The following is a 22,786-nucleotide window of genomic DNA, read 5'->3' as shown; positions in this document are numbered from 1 at the left end:
CCTGAAAGGTTGCTTCCACTACCTTAAGGGTCAGTGGTAGCGGAGTCCCTTCCACCGGAGTAAAAATGGTGAAAGGACTTCTAAAGGCAGTAATGCGGGTGTTTTCACACCCCCATTCCTCCAGACTTCTCATTAGAGTCTGCTGTGCCTGTTCCCTCGGAAGGATCACTGTCTCCTTGGGAACCTTGTCCTCTCTCATCATCGCTGCTTCCGTTAGTTGGACATAGCCAATGAATGGTGGTTGAAGGTCCCTGGGGTGGAACTCGAAGTCCTCACGCCTTCGAGTTCCTATGCCTTCGATGGTCAACATTCCGTTGACAAACGGGGCATATGAAGCAATCCTCCAAGGGTTGGCCGCCTTGAATTCCGGCAGTTGGCTGGAATCTGGCATTGGAAGAGGAGAAGGTGGCACAGTTAGGGGGGAACCGCCGCGATCGAGGTTTGAATCCCGGCGATGGCATTCTCCTGAGCGGCCAGCCGTTCCGCCAGCGATTGGATCGACTGGCCGGAAGACGTAACAGAACTGGAGAGCTGGGAGAGCACAGAGCCGACCTTATTGTCAACCAAGGCCCCTACGATCACTCCCACCTGCTCCAGAATATGAGCCGAAAAGGATTCAGGATCAAAAAGAGGGACTTGAGCCCGATCCTTACGTGATCTATGTTTGGGGGACCTCGACGCAGACGAAGAGGCCTCGACCTAACTGATCCGGGGTGGTGAGCCGGAGTTACAGTGTCTGTCAAGATGACCGATTTCTTGGGGAGAGACTTTTTAAGTTTCTCCTCGGTCATCTTAGCCTTGGGGATCACTGAAGTAGCCTTAGGACGGACAGACCGCTGCTCTTCACTGAAGCCCCGGAAAGAAGTGGAAGTAGAAGGATCAGTAGAAGGTGATGGAGAAAGGGAATTCAGGAAAGGGCCCTGAGAACCCACAGAAGCTGCCCCTACTACACCCTTACCTGTACCCATGGAGTCAATAGCCATAGGTTCGACGTCGAGGTTCATTGCCGCAACGTCTTCTGCGACGTCCTCTGGGAAATCCCCCTCCTGAAGGGAGATCATGACTTGAAGGTCGGCCAGTAAAGGGGCGGCCGCTATCGGGTCCACCACTGATCCTTTCTTGGCTCCTGGGAATACTAGGTCCGCCATATCCTGGGTAAGAATGTAGGGGCGGCCCTTCGAATTCCGGCCAAAACCCCCTACCCAAGCTTTGAGAGTCGACAAAGCTTTCTTCTTTTTCTTCATCAGCACCCTGTAAAAAAGGGCGTCTAGAGTTAGGGAGAGGATAGGGGAGGAATGTCTGTTGTGTTGAGATTATATGAATATGTGTCTCATATGTGAAAGGTATATATTAATAACAAGTATTCCAGGTGACGAATGAATAAAGAAAGTGCTAAGAAACTTACTACTAGTGAGGCATCTCCTACTAGCAAGTAGCAGGTTTGGCAAGCTTCATGATGCCAAACGATAAAATCCTCCACTTTCACTGCACATCCTGCATGAGAACGGCATACTAATATGGCCGCACGGGTCTTGGAGGATGGCATTGCACCCAATCTCCTGGCACAACATCTGTAAGTCAAAGGATACATGAGTACCAATGACACCCTCGGTGGTATAATATGCAAAATATCCGTGGGTGCCGGAGTAGGACCGACGGATAGATCTTTGTATGAATATTACATAGAAAAGTTACGAGGGGGGAAGAAAGTCTCTGCCTCTGCCTAAGCTCACTTGTTATATGATTAAAAATAAACTCCGTAGGGCCCGGAGTTCTCCGTATGGCCCGGAGTTAATTAATATTGAGTGAGCAATGTCAAACTTCTAACGAAGCAAGGGATAGTACAAGAGGCGGAAATAAAAAAAACCCCGGAGTAACGCAAAAGATCTAAACATTAAATAAAACAAAATAAAAACAAAATAAAAAACCCATTATATCAGTAAGTGCTCGTGTGAACTATCCTAAGTGGATAGGAAACCCAGTGGTTCCCTCCCCCCCTCTCTATGTTCGGTAGCGGCGGATAGACACCTACCGGACTGAACTGGGGGGGAAAGGGTAGGGAAGAACGTGGGGTAGGGGAGCCCTCCCCCTGAGCGGCCAGTTAAGGACGGAGAAGAAGGGGGGAGGAGGTCCCGAGCCCCCGAGGCACATGACGAGTGAGAACACCAGTAGGGGAGGGGAGATCCCCACCAGTCCCGTGAGTCACCCCCTCTCATGCAGACTCGGACGCTAGCTGTGAGAAACGAGTCATCACCCATCGACGTGGATGGCAATGTATGGAGGGGGGGAAAGGGGGGAAGGGAGGGGGACCCCGTAACCGGGTGGCTCACCACGATCAACCGGTGGTCTTCCCAGCCAGGTGAAGACACGAGGTGGGGAAGAACCGTCGGAACAACATCAATATCACTGATATATATAGGATTACTTATAATAATCAATCAAATAATAAAATTAAAGCGATATCTTAAAGCTAGGCTAACACGGGAACACAAAGCTAAGCAAACAGAAAAATAGGCTAATCGCCGATCCGAAGAAAGGGGTATGTTAGCCTAATCTAACCTCTAGTTCAAGGAAAAAAACGGGGGGTCGGGGGGAGGGGGGGGGGGGCGGGGGGGATGTGCGGGCGACGGCGGTGGGGGGGGGGCGGGGGGGGGCATGGGGGGGGGGAGGGGGGTGGCTGGGCGGGCGGCGGGGCGGGGAGGGGGGGGGGGGGGAGGGGGGGGGGCCATGATGGGGGGGGGGGGCGGGGGGTGGGGGTGGGCAATGGTTGGGCGGGTGGGCTTGGGGGGGGGGGGCTGGGGGTCGGGTGGGGGGCGGCCGAGGGCGGGCGGCCGGGGCCTGTAGCGTGCTGTGGGGGGGGGGGGGGGGGGGCGGGGGGGTCGGGGGGCAGGGGGCAGGGGGGTGAGCGGGGGGCGGCGGGGGTTCCGGGATGAGAGGGCAGGGGGGGCGGTGGGCGTTAGGGGGGGGGGGGGCGCGGGATGGGCGTGGGCGGAGTGGGCGGGTTTTTTTTTTTTTTTTTTGGGGAGTTGGGGGGGGGCGGGGGGGGTGGGGTGGGGGGGCGTGGGGCGGGGGGGTGGGGCGGGGTGGGAGGGAGACTGGTGGGTGGGGGGGGGGGGGTCCGGGCAGTGGGGGTGGGTGGTGGCCTGGGGGGAGGGCTGTGGGGCCCGGGGGGGACGGGCAGGCGGAGGAGGTGGGGGGGGGGGGGGCGGGGCGGTGAGGGGCGGGGGGACGGGCGGGTGGGGGGGCGGGGCGGTTGGGGAAGGGGAGGCTAATCACCAATCAACAATTGGGGTATGAAAGCCTACTTTTAACGGTAAAATAAGTGATAACAGGGAAGCTAATCGCCATACCGAAGCATGGTGTATGATAGCTAACCTAGTACCTATAATATTATTAATGGTAATCAGGAACTAGAGAAGGTAAGAGAGAACATCAGAATAATTAAGATGATATGACTCTCAAAATCGTGACTGATAAAACTCCTAACAATGTAAGGCATAGCTAGACTAAGGTCCGAAACGTGCGGTCGGAGCGTGCCCCGTGGAGGCCTAACTAAAAAAAAACTAACCGCATGAAAGATATAGAGACTATGTATAAGTAACCGCCATATCTAAAGTACTGAGAAAAGGGAAATCCCTAACGGTATGGAAGACCGAAAGATAAAGCCACCTGTACCGCCATGCGGTCGATGGGGTCATACCGGCCGATAAGGCTCCGAATATGTATATAACACGAAGATCATCATAAAATGAGATCAGTAACCCCAAACAGTACTTAACTTAGAAGCAGAAGCTGAAGACATCTTGAGAATAAAAGATAATCCAAAATCGAGCGATACACAGCACAGAAAAATTCTATCGTGTGGTTGTAACGCGTGCTATCGAAGGAATGTCGTCTCAGGCGTCAGAGGCGCTCACGGTAGTAGTAGACCGGGAGCTGTAGCACGGCTCCTCCGTAGTTCGGGGTTTTGTCGAAGGAAGAAGCTAAATGGCAAGGGACCTCTGGTAGTGATTCCACTCGCTCCTTACTATACCGACACTTTTATATGAAGTGAGCGAGCCATTTATCTTGGCATTATATTGTTTCTTTTTTCTCTAGGATGAATAGCAATATTTATTCCTCAGAAATAGTATCAAAGGAACCATTTCACAGGCCAACACAGGTCAAGCCCAGAAATGTCTATTCTTGATACTCGAAGGGCGGGAACCTCTTTAAACCTCTTGCATAACGTTTCTTCTCTGAAGTTTTGCTCTATGTTGAAATGCCTCGGTCGTCCACTCCTGACGACGACTTGACCAGAATTCGACCAAACTCACTCTCGAGTGACTTTTCCTCTCTGATGCTTCGTTTTTCTTCTCTTATCTCACTCTCTGATGATTTTTGCTGCTGAGCTCTCACTGATAATTGGATCTGTGGCTCTTACTGATGATCTCTTACTCTGTGACTAACTGATGATCTGCTTTCTCCTACTTCGTCCGTCGTATTTATTCGGCATTCTGGGGGCGGGGCCTACGGCGAGCGTCACAGACTCCCGAGATTACCGGAACGATTTAGAAGTTTCTCGACGAAGTATTGCATCAGAAATCGCGGCGTTCCTCCCATCACGTCGGTGCCTGTCAAGTTCCACAAAACTCCTGCCGATTCTAGAACCATCATGAGAACAGGCGCTTCCAACACACGCATGAAAGCATCCGTGCTGCAGAACTTCTCGAAGATGCGTTTTCCTTTCCTTTACCTTTCTTTGCTATAAAGCAATTACCATTACACGCCCCCCCCAAAAGAGAAAAAAATGAAATCAACTGATTTTATTTTTTTCTAAAGAGAAACAAGAATTAAACAGCAGGGGAACAATTCTGCATAAAGCTTTAATCCAGTCAAACACGCACGCTTCTCCACTCACACACACTCACTCGTGCGAAAACAGAAAACGGTCACAAGGCTACTCATTCTGAGAAATCTCAAGAGAGGCTATCAGCTTCCCCTTATATGAACTATCTTCAGGATATAGTCTTGTAATTCTAAACTCCAACGCATTAGACGTTTATTCTTGTTCTTAAACCTCTCCAAATAAACTAACAAGCTTATGATCAGTATACACAGTTAAACAGAACTACTACGTGCGTAAATCTCAGTGTTGCAAAGCTGTAACTAAATCAAACAATTCCTTTTCAATAGTGGAATAGTTCTGTTGCGCTTTATTCAGTTTCTTTGAATAATAGGCAATTGGGAGTTTCATTCCATTCACTTCTTGTAACAAAACCCCTCCTATGCCAATATCACTGGCATCGATCGCTATATTAAATTACTTACCAAAATCGGGTAATAATAGAACTGGCTCGGGAGTCTTTATAGCCTTTAACTTGTTGAAGGCTTCCACACACGCGACATCAAATACAAAACTGCGTCCTTTCTTAAACAGATTAGTTATGGGAGCGCTTATTCCGAGATATTTGGTACGAATCTACGGAAATACGAAACCATTCCGAGAAATCTCATGACCTGTTTTTTAGTTGTTGGGATTGGGAAACTCACGATAGCTTCTATGTTCCGATCCTTTGGACAGATTTTACCAAGACCTACCTTATGTCCTAGATAAGTAATAGAGGCTTTCCCAAATTCGCATTTCTTTAGGTTAAGAATGAGATTCGCTTTGGTAAGGGCCTCCAAGACTCTTGCCAAAGTCCTTACATGATCCTCCCAAGTCTCTGAAAATATCACAAGATCATCTAAGTACACGACACAGTTGTTGATGCCATTTAAAACTTTATTCATTAACCTTTGGAAGGTACTGGCTGCTTTCTTCAAGCCAAAAGCCATAACTTTGGGCTCAAAACTACCAAATAGCAATTTAAAGGCGGAAATTTTCCGGGCTCGTTCAGTTAAAGGTAGTTGCCAATAACCTTTAGCCAAATCAAGCTTCGAAATGAACTTGGAATTTCCGATTCTATCTAACCAATCATCAATCCTGGGTAAGGGAAAATTACTTTGCTTCGTTACACTGTTTACCTTCCGGAAATCAATGCACAACCTATCTGATCCATCTTCCTTTTTCACCAGAACTACCGGGGAACTCCATTCACTCTCGCTAGGTACTATAAAATCATTATCTAGCATGTAACTAATTTCCTCCCTCACAGATTCTGCCTTTTCTGGGCTCAGACGATATGGACTTTCCCTAATGGGTTTCGTGTCCTGCAACTCAATATCATGTTCTAAAACATTGGTTAGGCCTAGTTTATCACTAATAGTTTCAAGATAATTCACTAAAACATTACGTACTTCCCTCACCTTTTCCTTTTCTAAACCCTGATTAAAAACTTCGAAATTCTTAAGCACCTCTGAGTTTTTCTCAAAACTAATTTCTTTCTGGGACACCATTACTAGAGGCACGTTCGTTATACTTCTTGACCAAATTTACATGCAGCCACTTTGCTCTACGTTTACCCATATCTATTAAATAATTCAGATTCCCCTTCTTCTCTAAAACTGAAAAAGGACCTTCGAACTTATACGATAAAGAGGGACCTTCTTTCTGGACTAATACTAAAACTTTATCTCCTACACAGAGATGTCTCTCTTTCGCTCTAAGATCATGTCTCCGTTTAGTTTCCCCTTGACTCTCCCTCTCGTTCTCCTTTGCTAGTTGCCAAGCATCTCTTAAACTGTTTTTATAATACTCTAGATTAGTGATGTAGTCCTCACTATCTTCTTTATTCATTAACCCTTAAACGCCGAAGCGGTAAAATAAAAATTGTCTCCCGTGTGCCGGAGGTGTTTCGGAGTGAGCTCGGAAGCGGAAAAAATATATTTTTTTTAAATCACAGCGTGCTTAGTTTTCAAGATTAAGAGTTCATTTTGGGCTCTTTTTTTTTTTTTGTCATTGGCTGAAGTTTGGTATGCAACCATCAGAAATGAAAAAAAAATTATCATTATCATATATAAATAATGCGATATATGATAGCGCAAAAACGAAATTTCATATATAATTAATTGTATTCAAATAGCGCTGTGCGCAAAACGGTTAAAGGTAACAAGTTACTTTTTTTTTGGTATATAACGCATTGTAAAACGATAAAAGCAACACAGAAAACATTATCACAAAATGATGCATGAATTCGTAACACGCGGATGTAAACAAATACTTTTTTTTTTAAATTCACCATAAATCGAAATATTGTTATAGAGACTTCGAATTTGTTTCAAGATAAAGTTAAATGATGGAATATTACGATACTGTAAGAGTTTTAGCTTACAATTGCAGTTTTCGACCATTCCGGATGAATTAAAGTTGACCAAATGCTGAAATTTTTTAATAAATTGTTTTTCATATGCAAAGATTTCAAAAATGAGAAATGCTACAACCTTCAAATATTTATTGTTGTATTCTGCATGTTTTTGCACACATTTTCATATATGAAACTCTATAAAAAGCCTAATATGAAAAGGCACAAATATTAGGAGAATGTGACCTACGCATTTCTGAGATTTGCTGCCGAGAATCGGCGCACAGAGGGAAAAGTTTTTTTTTCAAAAATTGACCATAAATCTAAATATTGTTCTAGAGACTTCCAATTTGTTTTAAAGTAAAGATAAATGATTGAATATTACTAGACTGTAAGAGTTTTATGTTACAAATGCGTTTTTCGACCATTTCGGTTGAGTCAAAGTTGACCGATCGTAGTTTTTTTCCTATTTATTGTACTTTTTATGCAAATATTTCAAAAGTGAGAAATGCTACAACCTTCAAATATTTTTTGGTGTATTCTGCACGTTTTTGCGCACATTTTCATATATGAAACTCTATAAAAAGCCTAATATGAAAAGGCACAAATACTAGGAGAATGTGACCTACGCATTTCGGAGATTTTCGGCCGAGAATCGGCGAGCGGAGGGAAGAAAATAGTTTTTTTTTTTACTTCACAATAAATCTAAATATTGTTCTAGAGACTTCCAATTTGTTTTAAAGTGAAGATAAATGATTGAATATTACTAGACTGTAAGAATTTTATGTTACAAATGCGTTTTTCGACCATTTCGTTTGAGTCAAAGTTGACCGAACGTAGTTTTTTCCTATTTATTGTAATTTTTATGCAAATATTTCAAAAATGAGAAATGCTACAACCTTCAAATATTTTGTTTTGTATTCTGCATGTTTTTGCGCACATTTTCATATATAAAACTGTATAAAAGCCTAATACGAAAAGGCACAAATATTAGGAGAATGTGACCTACGCATTTCGGAGATTTTCGGCCAAGAATCGGCGCGCAGAGGAAAGAAAAGTTTTTTCAAAAATTCACCATAAATCTAAATATTGTTCTAGAAACTTCCAATTTGTTTTAAAGTGAAGATAAATGATTGAATATTACCAGACTGTAAGAATTTTATGTTACAAATGCGTTTTTCAACCATTTTATTTGAGTCAAATTTGACCGATCGTAGTTTTTTTCCTATTTATCTTACTTTTTATGCAAATATTTCAAAAATGAGAAATGCTACAACCTTCAAATATTTTTTGTTGTATTCCGCATCTTTTTGCGCACATTTTCATATATGAAACTCTATAAAAAGCCTAATATGAAAAGGCACAAATATTAGGAGAATGTGACCTACGCATTTCGGAGATTCGCTGCCGAGAATCAGCGCGCGGAGGGAAGAAACTATTTTTTTTTTAAATTCACCATAAATTTAAATATTGTTCTAGAGACTTCCAATTTGTTTTAAAGTGAAGATAAATGATTGAATATTACCAGACTGTAAGAATTTTATGTTACAAATGCGTTTTTCGACCATTTCGTTTGAGTCAAAGTTGACCGATCATAGTTTTTTTCCTATTTATCTTACTTTTTATGCAAATATTTCAAAAATGAGAAATGCTACAACCTTCAAATATTTTTTGTTGTATTCTGCATGTTTTTGCGCACATTTTCATACATAAAACTCTATAAAAAGCCTAATATGAAAAGGCACAAATATTAGGAGAATGTGACCTACGCATTTCGGAGATTTTCGGCCGAGAATCGGCGCGCGGAGGGAAGAAAATAGTTTTTTTCAAAAATTCACCATAAATCTAAATATTGTTCTAGAGACTTCCAATTTGTTTTAAAGTGAAGATAAATGATTGAATATTACTAGAATGTAAGATTTTTATGTTACAAATGCGTTTTTCGACCATTTCGTTTGAGTCAAAGTTGACCAATCGTAGTTTTTTTCCTATTTATCTTACTTTTTATGCAAATATTTCAAAAATAAGAAATGCTACAACCTTCAAATATTTTTTGTTGTATTCTGCATGTTTTTGTGCACATTTTCATATATAAAACTCTATAAAAAGCCTAATATGAAGAGGCACAAATATTAGGAGAATGCGACCTACGCATTTAGGAGATTTTAGGCCGAGAATCGGCGCGCGGAGGGAAGAAAATAGTTTTTTTTCAAAAATTCACCATAAATCTAAATATTGTTCTAGAGACTTCAAATTTGTTTTAAAGTGAAGATAAATGATTGAAAAATTACTAGACTGTTATGTAATTTGCTTACCCGAAAAATACCCATATATATAATATATATATATATATTATATATATATATATATATATAGAATATTATATATATATAGATATAAATTATAAATAATATAAATAATAATTACATTTTTTCGATTCTGGTTACGAATACATAAATAAAAGGAATGCAGGTGACACTTTTCTTTTCGCATACAATGAAATGTCTTATTATTATTTTATCATGCACAGATACGGATATATAAAAACTTGTAATAAATATAAAAATAAATATAAAATAAATGCAGAATACTCTCTCGTAATCCTGACTCTTAGTTCTATTCTTGTTTTTTTCCTCCTCCATTGAAGAGTCTTGCATTTTTTTCCTCTCGACATGACAAGGTACAGGTGGAGGAGGGAGACGCGCGCCCTTACTGCTGATGGGCCCGGCGGCCCCGTGCACCCTCCACTGTCGGTTTATTAGGCACACTCCAATACATGACCGTACTGTGGTATTTACGGTCACAGTCCCCTATCCTGCAAAGAGCAATTTTGCAGGTATGACAGAAGAACCGGGTGTCTCTCCTTCCGCCATTCATATGGCACACCCGGCACTGTTTCTGCCTGCGCCCTTCTAGGGCCTCCAGTGTGTGATCCCCTGGCTGCAGCCAACACACAGGGTCCACTACCCAACGAGAAGTGGCGATGGCGGGGCCGGCAGCAAGACAGCGACAGTGGGGAGCGGGGTGGACAGCAGGGGCGTCGTCAGCAGGGGCGTTGTCAGCAGGGGCGGCGGCAGCAGGAGCAACGGCAGGTCGACCGAAGTTGGCCCTCCTATCTGCCCTTTCCGCTAGGGGCAGATCTGCAGCTCGGGACAGGGGGTCAGTGATGGAAGGCCACTCATCGGGATTGAAGTTGATGAGGGCATTCCCGGCTACCTCTAGGAACTGTATGTGGGACAACCTCGGAAGATTGTCACCACGGTACCCACAGTACAGTATGTAGGCATTTTGGAGGGCCAACTGAAGGATGTATTTGAAGAGCTTCTGTGTCCACCTTCTGGTTCTCCTGGCGAAGGGATAATACTGGATGAGCTGATCAAAGAGATCAACTCCTCCCATGTGCCTGTTGTAGTGCCCAATGACGGTAGGCCGCTCGATACGAAACTCCTCAAACACAACTCGGGCCTGGTGACGTGTCTTCTTCCGCTGTACGATCTCTTCTTGGATGGGTTCATGACTCGTCGTAATCATGGGGACGAGTCAGGCACCCTTCCAACAGATGACGAAGACAGCGCCCTTCCACCACCACTCTGTCTCTCCTCTTGCCGGTGTTGCGGATGACTAGCGTACCTCTTGAGGGAAATCGGGGCCCCACGTACCAACCGAAGGGTACCACTGACGTGCACACCTGCTTCATACAGTTCCTGGGCCAGGGATACCGAGTTATAATAATTATCCATAAACAGGTGATATCCCTGGTTACGGAAACGTCCCACAAGACTGAATACAGTGTCATGCAGCGTGGAGAAGACCCCAGAATACACTGAAAAGTCCACGACATATCCAGTGTTGGACTCGGTAATAAAAAAAAATTTCACTCCATATTTCTTCGGCTTCTTGGGGTTATACACTTTAGTGCTCAGACGTCCTTTGTAAGACATCATCCCCTCATCCAAAGAAAGGTTCTTTCCAGGAACCACGAGATTTCTACACCGTTCACGAATGTATGCCAACACTGGGCGGATTAGGATGAGGCGTTCACTGTTATTCCGGGGTGTGGCCCTTCGGTTGAAGGCGTTGAAATATCTTTCCAACGCCAGGAAATTATCACGGGACATAATGCCAGGCACATTGGGCATACATAAAAAATAATTCCGCCTCCAATATTGCCTGACGTCGGCAGCAGGTGTCATACCAAAATAAATGTGGAGTCCCAAAAAATGCGCCATGTCAATGAGGTTGCAACCCCGCCAATAATATGAAAATGTTGTCCGTAATTCATACCGGTAGTACCAAGCGTAGTCCACCGTCTCTTCTACCAGGTACTCCAGCAACTCCTGTGTAAGGAACAGCTGGATGAACCCCAGAGCAGTCAGGGGTACCGGTACGGTGAGCCCAGGAGTTGCCGTGAATGGGTGCATGTTAGGAGGGGTGGGGTCCTCCGTCCACCCCTCGTCGCTCTCGGACGACCGCCTTCACCTTGGCTGGCGCGACGAGCCGACCTTCTACGTGCCTGTGCGCACGGGCACAATTTCGCACAATACCCCCCCTCCCCCCTTGGCCCATCACCCTCACTTAGGCCTTCGCTTTCAGTATAGTCATCCGCGATGAAACTAGACCCCATATCCCCATCCTCCCCTTCCTCAGATTCCCCCTCATAGGCACTGAAACCACTAAATTCGAGCTCACTTTCGGGATGTGAGCCTCAAACGGACATTGGGGGCATATATTCGTCCTCACTGACATCAGGACTGATGTCCTCATCATTCGATGACCATACGCCATCAAAATGAGGACTTGCGACATATTCCCGATCAAGCTCCGAAAGATACTCGTCTATGTCCCTTGGTTGGAGGCCTCCCAAATTCCTACGAATGCCCCTAAGGACGCCCTGATGCTTCCTAGGGGTTACCAAAGGCACACGAGACACACGTTGTGATCCTAAACCACTTTCATCCACACGTGGTCGCACAGAACGGCGTTGAGGCGCGAGGTCATGTTGGGTGCTTGGTCCTTCGCCAGCATCTAAGTCCAAAATACGCCTTACACGATCCCTTCCAACGGGTAAAACGTGCCTTTCGCGGTCCACACGTCGTTGAGACATCTCTACGAACGTCCTGTAGCAACACAAATGTTCAAAGTCTCGCACAAGTTCAGGAAAACTCGATTGCGACAAAAGATCGCTCTCTGACGATGCGCTGATGCTGACTGGAGCGAGAAGAAAGCATTTCACACATGCGCACTTGGGTCACACTTCTAAACAAAACAACACCTCGATCGTGAACTCCCAGCATCCCCCAAGGCGCGTGATTCAAAAGTTTTAGGCTGGTAGGCCTATAAGTATTTTTCCGCGAATTAAAAAAAAAAACTTTTGTATGTCGACGTAAAATACGTCCAGTCGGCACCCGAGAGACAAAAAATGTCGACGTAAAATACGTCCAGTCAGCGTTTAAGGGTTAAGTTACATTTTAACATTTCCAAAGGACCTTTAGCGGTGTGACCGAAAACAAGCTGAAAAGGACTAAATCCTGTAGTGTCGCTCGGTGCTAACCTTAAAGCTAACAGAACGAATGGTAACTTTTCTTCCCAGTCGTGTTCGAAGTTCATACACAATTTCCGTAAGCAACTCTTTAACGTTTGATGAAATCTCTCCACAATGCCTTGTGATTCGGGATGATAAGGTGTGGAAGTTACGAGTTTGATGCCTAACTCTTTCATTCTATCCTTGAAATATTTGGATACAAAATTACTACCATTATCACTGTAAAGTACGAGGCAGACCAAACTTAGAAAAATAATTTAACAATTGTTTAACTATGGTCCTCGCGTTGCCGCTTCTTATGGGTACTGCCTTGGGATAGTGAGTTAGTCTATCAATGATTGTCAACAGATATATATTCCCTCCCTTACTTCTAGGTAAAGGTCCAACCATATCGATAACTACATTCTCAAAAGGTTTGCCTACCGAAGGAATATTACACAACGGAGCTCTGGGGATTACTTGATTTGGTTTCCCGGCAATTTGGCATTCATGACAGCTTAAAACATACCTTTTTACATCATTTTTCATTTTAGGCCAAAAGTATGCCCTATAATACACTTGAAAGTTTTATTTACTCCCAAATGTCCTTGCTCATCATGTGCTAACTTCAAAACTAGCTCACTAAGCTTCCTAGGAACCACTAATTGTTCAGTGATTTCCCCTTTACTACCTGACTTCGGTCGAATATAACGACACAAAACTTCGTCTTTTAAACAAAAAAGTTTCCTTACACACATCATCGAGATCATCATCCAGGTCACATTCAAAAATTCGGGTTAGTGTCTCATCCTCTCTCTGCAACTTGACTAGCTCATCCTTATCCAAAATGTTAGATCCTAATTCACCGTAACTAGTACTAGATACCGGTATATTTACTACGTTACTCTCAACAGCTACACCTTCCGTTTGGCTATCACTGTCAACAATAGTTAGGTTTCTCAGCCACACTCATGCCAAGATCAACCTCGCTACCTCTACCACACTCGTTCGAATCCACGAATCTTACTCACATTCGAATCCACGAACTTATTCACGTTCGAATCCACGAACTCACTCTCGTTCGAATCCACGAACTGACTCTCGTTCGAATTCACGAACTCACTGTCGTTCGAATCCACGAACAAATTATAACCGTAGTCTATGCCTGTATCTAAACCTGACCTAGTTACTACCATTTCAGGCACTGGAATATCCCTCACAACAGGAATCACATTCTTGGATAAAGCTAAGTCATTTCCGACAATAATGTCAACCCCATCGACGGGCAAACTGTCAACTACTGCAAGTTTCACTTCTCCTGACACTACCTGACTTTCTAAATTCAGCTTCAACAAAGGACAAAGAACACAAGTGTTAGGAAATCCACCTAACATGACTTTTTCTTCCAAATTGATTTCTGCCCTGTTTGGCACACACACTCTCCTAATCAGTGAGACAGCAGCTCCTGTGTCTCGAAGCAAGACCACCTCTCTCGAATCTACTCCTCCAAGAGAGGAAACTGCGCCTTCTGACAGAAATTCACCAAAAAATTTCCTAGTTTCTCTCATCACATCATTGCTACTTGATGAAAGGTTAACTAGCGATACTGGTTTCTTACCGTCCTTTCTTTCTACTGCACAATTTCTCGCTAAATGCCCTTTCCCATTACATCGGAAACAAGTTAATTCTGAGCCACTAGATGCCATTTTACTCTTACAAACCTTAGACGTATGACCAGGTTTTCCGCATGTTTAACAGGAATAGTCACATTTACTCGCATTGCTATTATTAGGACTGAAACCTTTACTGCTTTGTACTCTACCAGACGAAGGATCATTTCGTTTCTTACTAACCCTCAAGTTATGAGTTAAACTATATTTGTCAGCTACCCTAGTTGCTCCTGCAAAAGATACTTCTCGACTATCTTCTATATAAAGCTTAATCTCAGGGGTTACGTTATCTTTGAAGTTTTCTAACAACACTAAGTTCTTCAAACTATCAAAATCATTAACTTTAGTAGAAATTAACCAATAAAAAAAACAGCCTTTCTAACTTCTGACCGTATTCTACATACGTAATATTTTCATCCTTTCTCAAATTTCTAAATTTCTTACGGTACGCCTCCAGTACTAACCTATACACGCTAAGAACAGTTTCTTTCATGATATCGTAATTATCACATTCCTCCTTAGACATGCAACTATATACAGTAAGTGCCCTACCACTCAAAACTTAACTGTAAATATAAAGTCCACATTTCTTTAGGAGAACCTACTCTTTCCATTAACTTCTCAAAACACATGAAATATTTCGTTACATCCTCATCAAACTTTGGTACCAATTTCAGCACTGCACTCATACCTAACGTATCAGCTTCGATTTTGTTCTCGCCTGTCCGACTGTTATGAGTACTTTCCCTTAACCGAGCAATTTCCAACTCATGCATACGTTCTTTCTCTCTCTCTCTTCCTGCTGCATTACCAACATTTCTCTCTCTTGCTGCATTTTCATTACTTCTCGCTCTTGGTGCATTTTCATTGCATCTCTCTCTTTCTCTTGCTGCATTTCCCTCTCAGCTGCTCTTTCCTCTCTCTCAGCCACTCTTTCATCTCTCTCATACTTCTCTCTTTCTCTCTTTTCAACATACTCACGGAAATCATTCCCCTCTAGACCTAGAAGCTTGCTTACCCGACTCGATAAACTCTTTCACCATCTCACTCATTCTGGCTCTTTCTATATTCTCCGTTTCAATCTGTTAGTGCTATTCTAAGTAAGGTCGCCACAATGTTACGGCCTCTGAGAGAGGTCCGCTTCAGGTTCAATATGAAATAAACAAAAACAAAATTCAACACCAACAGTTGAAACTGGGGATACGAATATAGAAAGAAACACTAACTCAACAAAGGTTTATTTACAAGCTTACTAACAAAGATAAATGCAGAATGGTATCTCCTATTTACATAAAAAGGCAAAATCTTACATTGCGTGAACTGGGGGAACAGTGAGGTAACTCAAATACTTGCTGGCCAGTTTTGCGACTCGAAGCGATGGCTTCACAAAAAGAGAACTGCGATTGCAGATGTCTTCTTGACTCCCTATTGCAGAAAATAGTCTATTCTTGATACTCGAAGGGCGGGAACCTCTCTAAACCTCTTGCAGAACGTTTCTTCTCTGAAGTTTTGCTCTATGCCGAAATACCTCGGTAGTCCACTCCTGATGACGACTTGACCAGAATTCGACCAAACTCTCTCTCGAGTGACTTTTCCTCTCTGGTTCTTCGTTCTTCTTCTCTTATCTCACTCTCTGATGATCTCTGCTGCTGAGCTCTCACTGATAATCGGATCTGTGGCTCTTACTGATGATCTCTTACTATGTAACTAACTGATGATCTGCTTTCTCCTACTTCGTCCGTCGTATTTATACGGCATTCTGGGGGCGGGGCCTACGGTGAGCATCACAGACTCCCGAGATTACCGGAACGATTTAGAAGTTTCTCGACAAAGTATTGCATCAGAAATCGCGGCATTCCTCACGTCACATCGGCACCTGTCAAGTTCCACAAAACTCCTGCCGATTCTAGAACCATCATGAGAACAGGCGCTTCCAACACACGCAAGAAAGCATCCGTGCTGCAGAACTTCTCGAAGATGCATTTTCCTTTACCTTTCTTTGCTATAAAGCAATTACCATTACAATCAGAAATTATTTCCAGGGTTACAACACACGTTCCAGGATTATGATGCATGTTCCAGGGTTATGCTGCCTACAATGCTGATCTTGCAGAAGAAATATGACACCAAAAATGCAAAATAATCAATATTTGAAGGTTTGGGGGATGAAAAATGCACTAAGAATGCCGTTTACACAGTTTTTAATGCACCCAAAGCATCAAAATACGATTTTCGGCTTACAACGCATCTCAAGAATGGAACCCGTTGTAACCCTGGGACTGCCTTTATTGGTAAATTTAATAAGATTATATGATATCATAGAATTAAAATAATTTTATCTCTCTCTCTCTCTCTCTCTCTCTCTCTCTCTCTCTCTCTCTCTCTCTCTCTCTCTCTCTCTCTCTCTCTCTTGTATGATAAATAAATGATTTACTAATTTTCAAATATAAATATTAGTGTAAACACCAATAATATCAATTTATTAAGGAAAATGTTATAATGAATCAGTAAGTTTTGTTTTAGTGAATCAGTAAGTTTATAAATTTAAAAAATTATGTAAGAATTAAGTAAATACCAATTTTCCTGCATCTTTCTAGTTAACTACAGGTATTGGGAAAGAGCTAGTACTATGAACTTCTATTCCTGATTCATAATTTACAAAACAAGTAGCTGCAGGGGATGATCCTGCTTGCAAGGAAAGACCTCTGCATATTGTTATTAAATTGTGGTGATGTTTTAGGGGTAATACTTCTACTTCTATTAGGAGTGGGTTTGTTGGGAATGATCAGAATGCTCCTGTGCATAATCGTATTTCTTCATGATGCAATGCATTGAGAGTTTTTAATGTAGAATCTGAGGCTGATGAGTATGTATATTGGACAGAAGTAATCTATTATGGATAAAATCGTTGCTTTATAAAACATTAATAGGATATCTCACTTTGCTCCCCAATTAGAGTGCAATAATTTTTTTTAACAGGGTAAGGGCTTTGATGCCTCTGGCTTTAATGTACTTGATGTGTGTTCCAATTTAAATGTTGATCAAATACCATTCCAAGATATTTAATATTTGTACAAAATTGCATCTCAGTGTAATAAAGGTGAAGTTTGATTGTTTTTTTTTTTTAACCATCTTTTGTCTTTACAGAAGACGATAGCTTTTTTTTTTTATCTGTTGAAAACTGAAATCCAGTTAAACTTGTTCAACTACATATATCTATAATGGCAGTATTGGGAACTCTTTGAGCATGTCTCAAATTGCTACTCATAGTAAATGGCAAAGTCATCAACATACAAGCTGTTTTTGAATCCACTTGGTAAATTTGCAGTAATGCCATTGATTGCTAAAGCAAACAATGTACAGCTTAAGACACTACCTAGAGGAATTCCTAATTCAAATTTATAGGTACCGAAGGTTCTCAAACATCATCTCACAACGACACCTGTACACGGTCTCGGCTCGAACAGCATACAGGTTTGTGAGAAGGACCATGTACATGATCATGTAAAGGATCACATACACGTATGTCAGGAGAAACATATACCTGGTCACGGGAGGAATCATGTACGTGAATATGTGACGACTCAAGCACACATCTGTGACACGCCAACCAAGCACGGTCCCAAGACAAGGAATGTCACTGAAGAGATCTTCCTGAAGGAGATGGACTCTTAAGGCTAAGGTCTCTTCCAGGAGAATGAGAAACACATCCACTGCCCAAGGAATCCTCACGTTTTCGACACTAAGCCTCAGTCTTGCCGAACGAAGAATCCTTAGATGAAGCTTGAGCCACCTTCATATCTGCAACCTTCGACCTTTTAATCGGCACTTTATCGTCCTTGTGCTGACAAACTGGTATAGGGACAGATGAAGAGGGGTCACTCCTGATCTCTTCCACACATACGTGCAGGGATGATTCAGGTTAGCGTACAGGAACAGATGAAGAGGGGCCACCTCCAACATCATCAGCACGTACGCACAGAAACAACTGACATCTGAACACAGAAGCTGTTGAAACGTCCTTGATGCTCTCAACACTCACACTGTCATGAACATGTACGTTAGGGGGAGAGACACAGCCGTGAAGGGAGGATGATGATACATTACGTACTCTCATGACATACAGGAAATACACAGCTATGTATCGAAGAGGAGGATGCCTTTCTACCACTATCTCACCTGCCAACCCCACGAACGTGTGGGGCATATGGTGAAACACTCCTCTCACCTGCATGAACATGGACGTGCAATCCTTTCACTCTCAGACGATCAAACTACAAAGTCCTTGATCCTCCATCTGACTCGATGGTGGAGAGGTGATGGAAAAGGAACAGGAGAAGGAGAGAGACCCTTCTCTCTACAAATTCTCTTACTTGCATTAGTAGAAGAGACCCTCCATTATGACTCTTCTTCTTCGTAGACATAGCAGAAATCCTCTCTCTCAAAACAAAGAGTCCAGTCTCTTGTAGACTGCTTGAACTAACGCCTCAGACGGCTCAGCGAGAGAAGACAATGGCGTCATATCGGGAAGCAGTGACATCACAGCTGGAGGATGAGCGGCCACCGCATCAGACGTCATAGACTGAGAGGACGCTCGGAGTGACGTCATGACATCCCTAAGACCAGTGCTGGTCAATGGCCTTACTGGCGGAGCGATAAGGTGCGACCCAGTGAAAATTGATGATGACAAAGGGGCCTAGCAAAGTGGCAGCATGCAAGAGCCAACATAGAGGAGTCCTGGAGGAGGTGGGACTGCTATAGGAGCCGGAGGGGGCTATGCACCCCCAAGAAATATGACAGCAGCCCATCCAAGGAAGGTGAGCCCCGTAGTCCCAGCTATGCCCAAACCCCCACCATCTTGGATGACTCCGTATCTGAAATTAAGATATTAGAAGGTGTAACCTCCTCTCTCTCAAGTATAAAATTAGAACCCAAGTGAGAGGGGGCTACATTAAACATAACATCATCCTGTGATACTCCTGATACTTCCATCGATGAATCGATGGAAGAAAAGGAAGGAGACGGGCACACTTGCATTAGCTACAGGGAGAGCGATCGCAGAAGAGGGTGATGTCGAATCATCTATCCGAGAAGAGAAACCCTCCCAAGTAGGAAGAGTCAAAACTCTACACCCTCCCCTGCGACTTAGGCCAGGAACGACATTGCCGACATGGATTAGTAATTGTACAATAATTAGCACGGCACCTAGTGCATGTCGTATGTGGGTCTGTGGCAACAGAAGCTAAAAACCTTGAGCACGGAAATCCCCGAGTGTGCGGGCTCGTGCATTGCCGAGGCCGTGAAGACTCAGTAGAATCCATAATGAGCAGAAACAAACATGCACAAACAAACTGAAATGAAAGAAACATGGACACAAATCAACCGGCTTTGAAGGAGAGCAAGCAATAGCGTTTTACTCTCCAAGGCAGTTAAGGAAAGACTTAATGTGTCACGAGGCGGTGCGTGGTCTCTGACCAGTTATCACCTCATACGCATAGGAGTTGCCAGATCTCACAGATTCCTTGCTTGACTTTAACCGGTTACCAGCTAGCACTTGGAAAATATCCAACTGTTAAGACCGAAGGTTTGTTCCGCATATGAACAATCACAGATTCCTGAGAGAAAAGCCAGTATAAATAATAAGGGAAACAGCAAATTAGCTGATCTCTGGAGATATTCACATGCAATAACTTGACTGATAAAAAATAATAATATATTGGTTAAATTAGGTACAAGTTTTTCATCTAGAAAATTAAATCCAATAAATAAGATAGTACAGTATTTAAAGAATCCTGTTAGCATGAAATCCCTCAATAAATAAAACAGACGAGGACTTTCACCTGAAAAAAAGTAACAATATTACCTTCCAAATTCTTTGAAGTGTGATCCAACTATGAAGGCGTGAGCTTTCATATACTTATGAATATTCTCTTTCGTTATTCCTGATCCTATCAGCACTGGAAGATCTACACTGCTTTCTACATCTGAGTTGGAATTAAGATAGTATTCATTAATTTGCAAGACCACAATATTATTTTCCCATAAATACCATACCAAAATACTATAAGAAATCTCATACTATATAGGAATATGATTTGACCTTTGCATAACCAATGTTAATAAAAAAAAGAGGATGATTTCAAAATATGAAAAGATTAAACTAAGGTTTCTTAGTTGAATCTTTTTTTTGCAAACCTGAATGAAAAGCTCTTAAATTACAAGTGTTTCATCATAATTAATTAATTTACTGATATTTACCCACATTTGCTATCTCAAAGGTCCCCTGTTCAGTCATTAGTCTAACTGAATGAAGTAGAATGATGTTTGTGGACAAATGTGACACATGGAACTAAAGTTATGCATCAATCACCTAACATATCTTTTTAAGTCAGCAAAGCTGTTAACCATTCTTTCCAGAACTACCATTTCCTTTGCAGAATCCCTACTTTTCAATATATGTACTCTAAACATGATTTCATTTGTTAATTTCTTGGTTTTTTACTCTTTTTTCACTTGTTTCCTCTTGGTGATAAAGTACAGTATGACTTCTGCACCTTAGAAGGCCAGGTGCTTCCATTTTCAGTGTTTTACTTTGGTTTGCTAGCTTCCAGGTGTTGGTTAACTAATAGTATTTCATAAATACATTTATTTTTCCTGAGAATTATGCTTCTTTGCATCATCAGCAACATTCCAGTTACTGTGTCAGTGTTTCCAAAGTTGTGTGCATATTTGTACTTTTCTCAGGATTTGGTGACTGGTTCTTAGTGTTATGTGTTTACAGTACCTAGCTCACAAATTGCTTAATCAAGTCTCAAAGTTACATTTTTATTAACTAACCTCTTTGGCTGATTTTTCATTTCTGTACAGCAAGTTGACTGCCCTTGCTACTATGCACTTTTTTTTTTTTTTACATTTAGAATTCTGGATAATTTTTGGTAATTTTGTTATTACCTATTAGCATGTTTACTAAGCATTTAAAGCACAAATTTCTCAGATGCTTCAAACATAGATGAAGAAAAGCAAAGATGAAGAAAAGCTGCTGCTGTTACTACTAAGGGGTGATCTGCACTTAAGTAAGTCTCCTTCCTGCCTCAGGAACAATCGTTTTGTGTCTGCTAACTTTTTCCTGGCTTTTGTATCAGGATTGCCTTTCATTTATTTTCAATTTCATTCATTTCCTTAGTGTACTTTGTTGATTTGTTGATTTCTGAAATATTCAACAGGTTTCTGATAATACAGTAAACCCCCGGATTATCTGGCTCGGAATTCGCAAAATTATCTGTGGAATCTATCTATACATTATTAGCAGGAAACTCACCCATTCGCAGATTTTTTCATAGCGCAATATTCTATATTTTCATATTATTTTCATGACTAAATACTGCGCTGTACCTACATATACTAATGATTTACAGTACATATTAATTTTCAGATATTAATACTGTATTAAGTTTAATAAGATTAAATAATAACATTTAATAAAAATAATAATTATCTCTCTCTCTCTCTCTCTTGCTGAGACGAGAGAATTTTTATTCATATGTACACATGCTCAAACTAGTGGTGGCAGAGTTTCATAATTTTTTGTTCACCTGCCTGATGCACGATTCATGCCTTATTAATCTATTTTTCTTTTTAAAGATGGAAGAAATCTTATGTAATGACATTAAAAACAGTCACTGATATCTTTAGAACATCATGTTATGTATGAGGAGGGAAGAAATCAGTTCCCGTGTACACCGCGGGATGCCGGAGCAACCAGGGAGGGGGGAGGCCAACCCCCCAACCCTGCCACACCGAGGCACCACAGAGCACGAGGGAGAACAAGGTCACTCCCAGCCTAACAGTCTGTCCAGACTCCCCTACTCCCTCCGCGTAGGGAGAGAGGGAGCCGGGCCCGGATGGAGCGAGCGAGAACAGACATCCCTCCCTCCTACTCTATGGCGAGAGGAGGAGGGGGGAAGCGACAGGGGCGGGCGTCTAGCCGTACCGCGATCACGAGTGGACCAAGGTACGATAACACAACACAACCGACTGGATCGGAAAGCCAAGGGTCTAATGCAACCAAACTGACCAGGATGGTGCAACAATGCATGATGCAACAAAACTGATAAGAGAGGATGCAACAAAACTGTAACTAACGTGGACCAAAGGACCACCGAGACCCAGGCTACAAGGCTAGACGCCCTAGGCTAACCAAAACATAACTATACATCGATAAAAGAAAGTAGGGGAAAAACAATGAGTGAAAGAGAAAGGACGTCCAGGAGTGCACGACTGACTCGGAAGAAAGTCTATCACTCAGAGCTAGCCTAAGCCGATAAGTAGAGCAATGGCTAGGGTCTGGACAAGGAAACACTCAGATGCCTACG

General features: G+C 42.6%; 1 protein-coding gene across 14 annotated transcripts in view; it reads right to left on the bottom strand.

The window, feature by feature from the left end:
• The window catches only part of LOC135224597 (uncharacterized protein F13E9.13, mitochondrial-like), a 537,654-nt gene that overhangs the window by 120,516 nt on the left and 394,352 nt on the right, over positions 1-22,786 (bottom strand). For all 14 annotated transcript variants that reach the window (XM_064263749.1, XM_064263741.1, XM_064263753.1 and 11 more), the window contains exon 6: positions 20,278-20,398. In XM_064263749.1, coding sequence (XP_064119819.1) covers positions 20,278-20,398 — 121 coding nt within the window. The remainder of the gene's footprint in view (positions 1-20,277; positions 20,399-22,786) is intronic.

Source organism: Macrobrachium nipponense, chromosome 12, assembly GCF_015104395.2.
Source record: "Macrobrachium nipponense isolate FS-2020 chromosome 12, ASM1510439v2, whole genome shotgun sequence".
NCBI classification, from domain to species: domain Eukaryota; kingdom Metazoa; phylum Arthropoda; class Malacostraca; order Decapoda; family Palaemonidae; genus Macrobrachium; species Macrobrachium nipponense.
The sequence above is the reverse complement of the archived record's forward strand: the minus strand, read 5'-3'. Positions and strand labels throughout refer to the sequence as shown.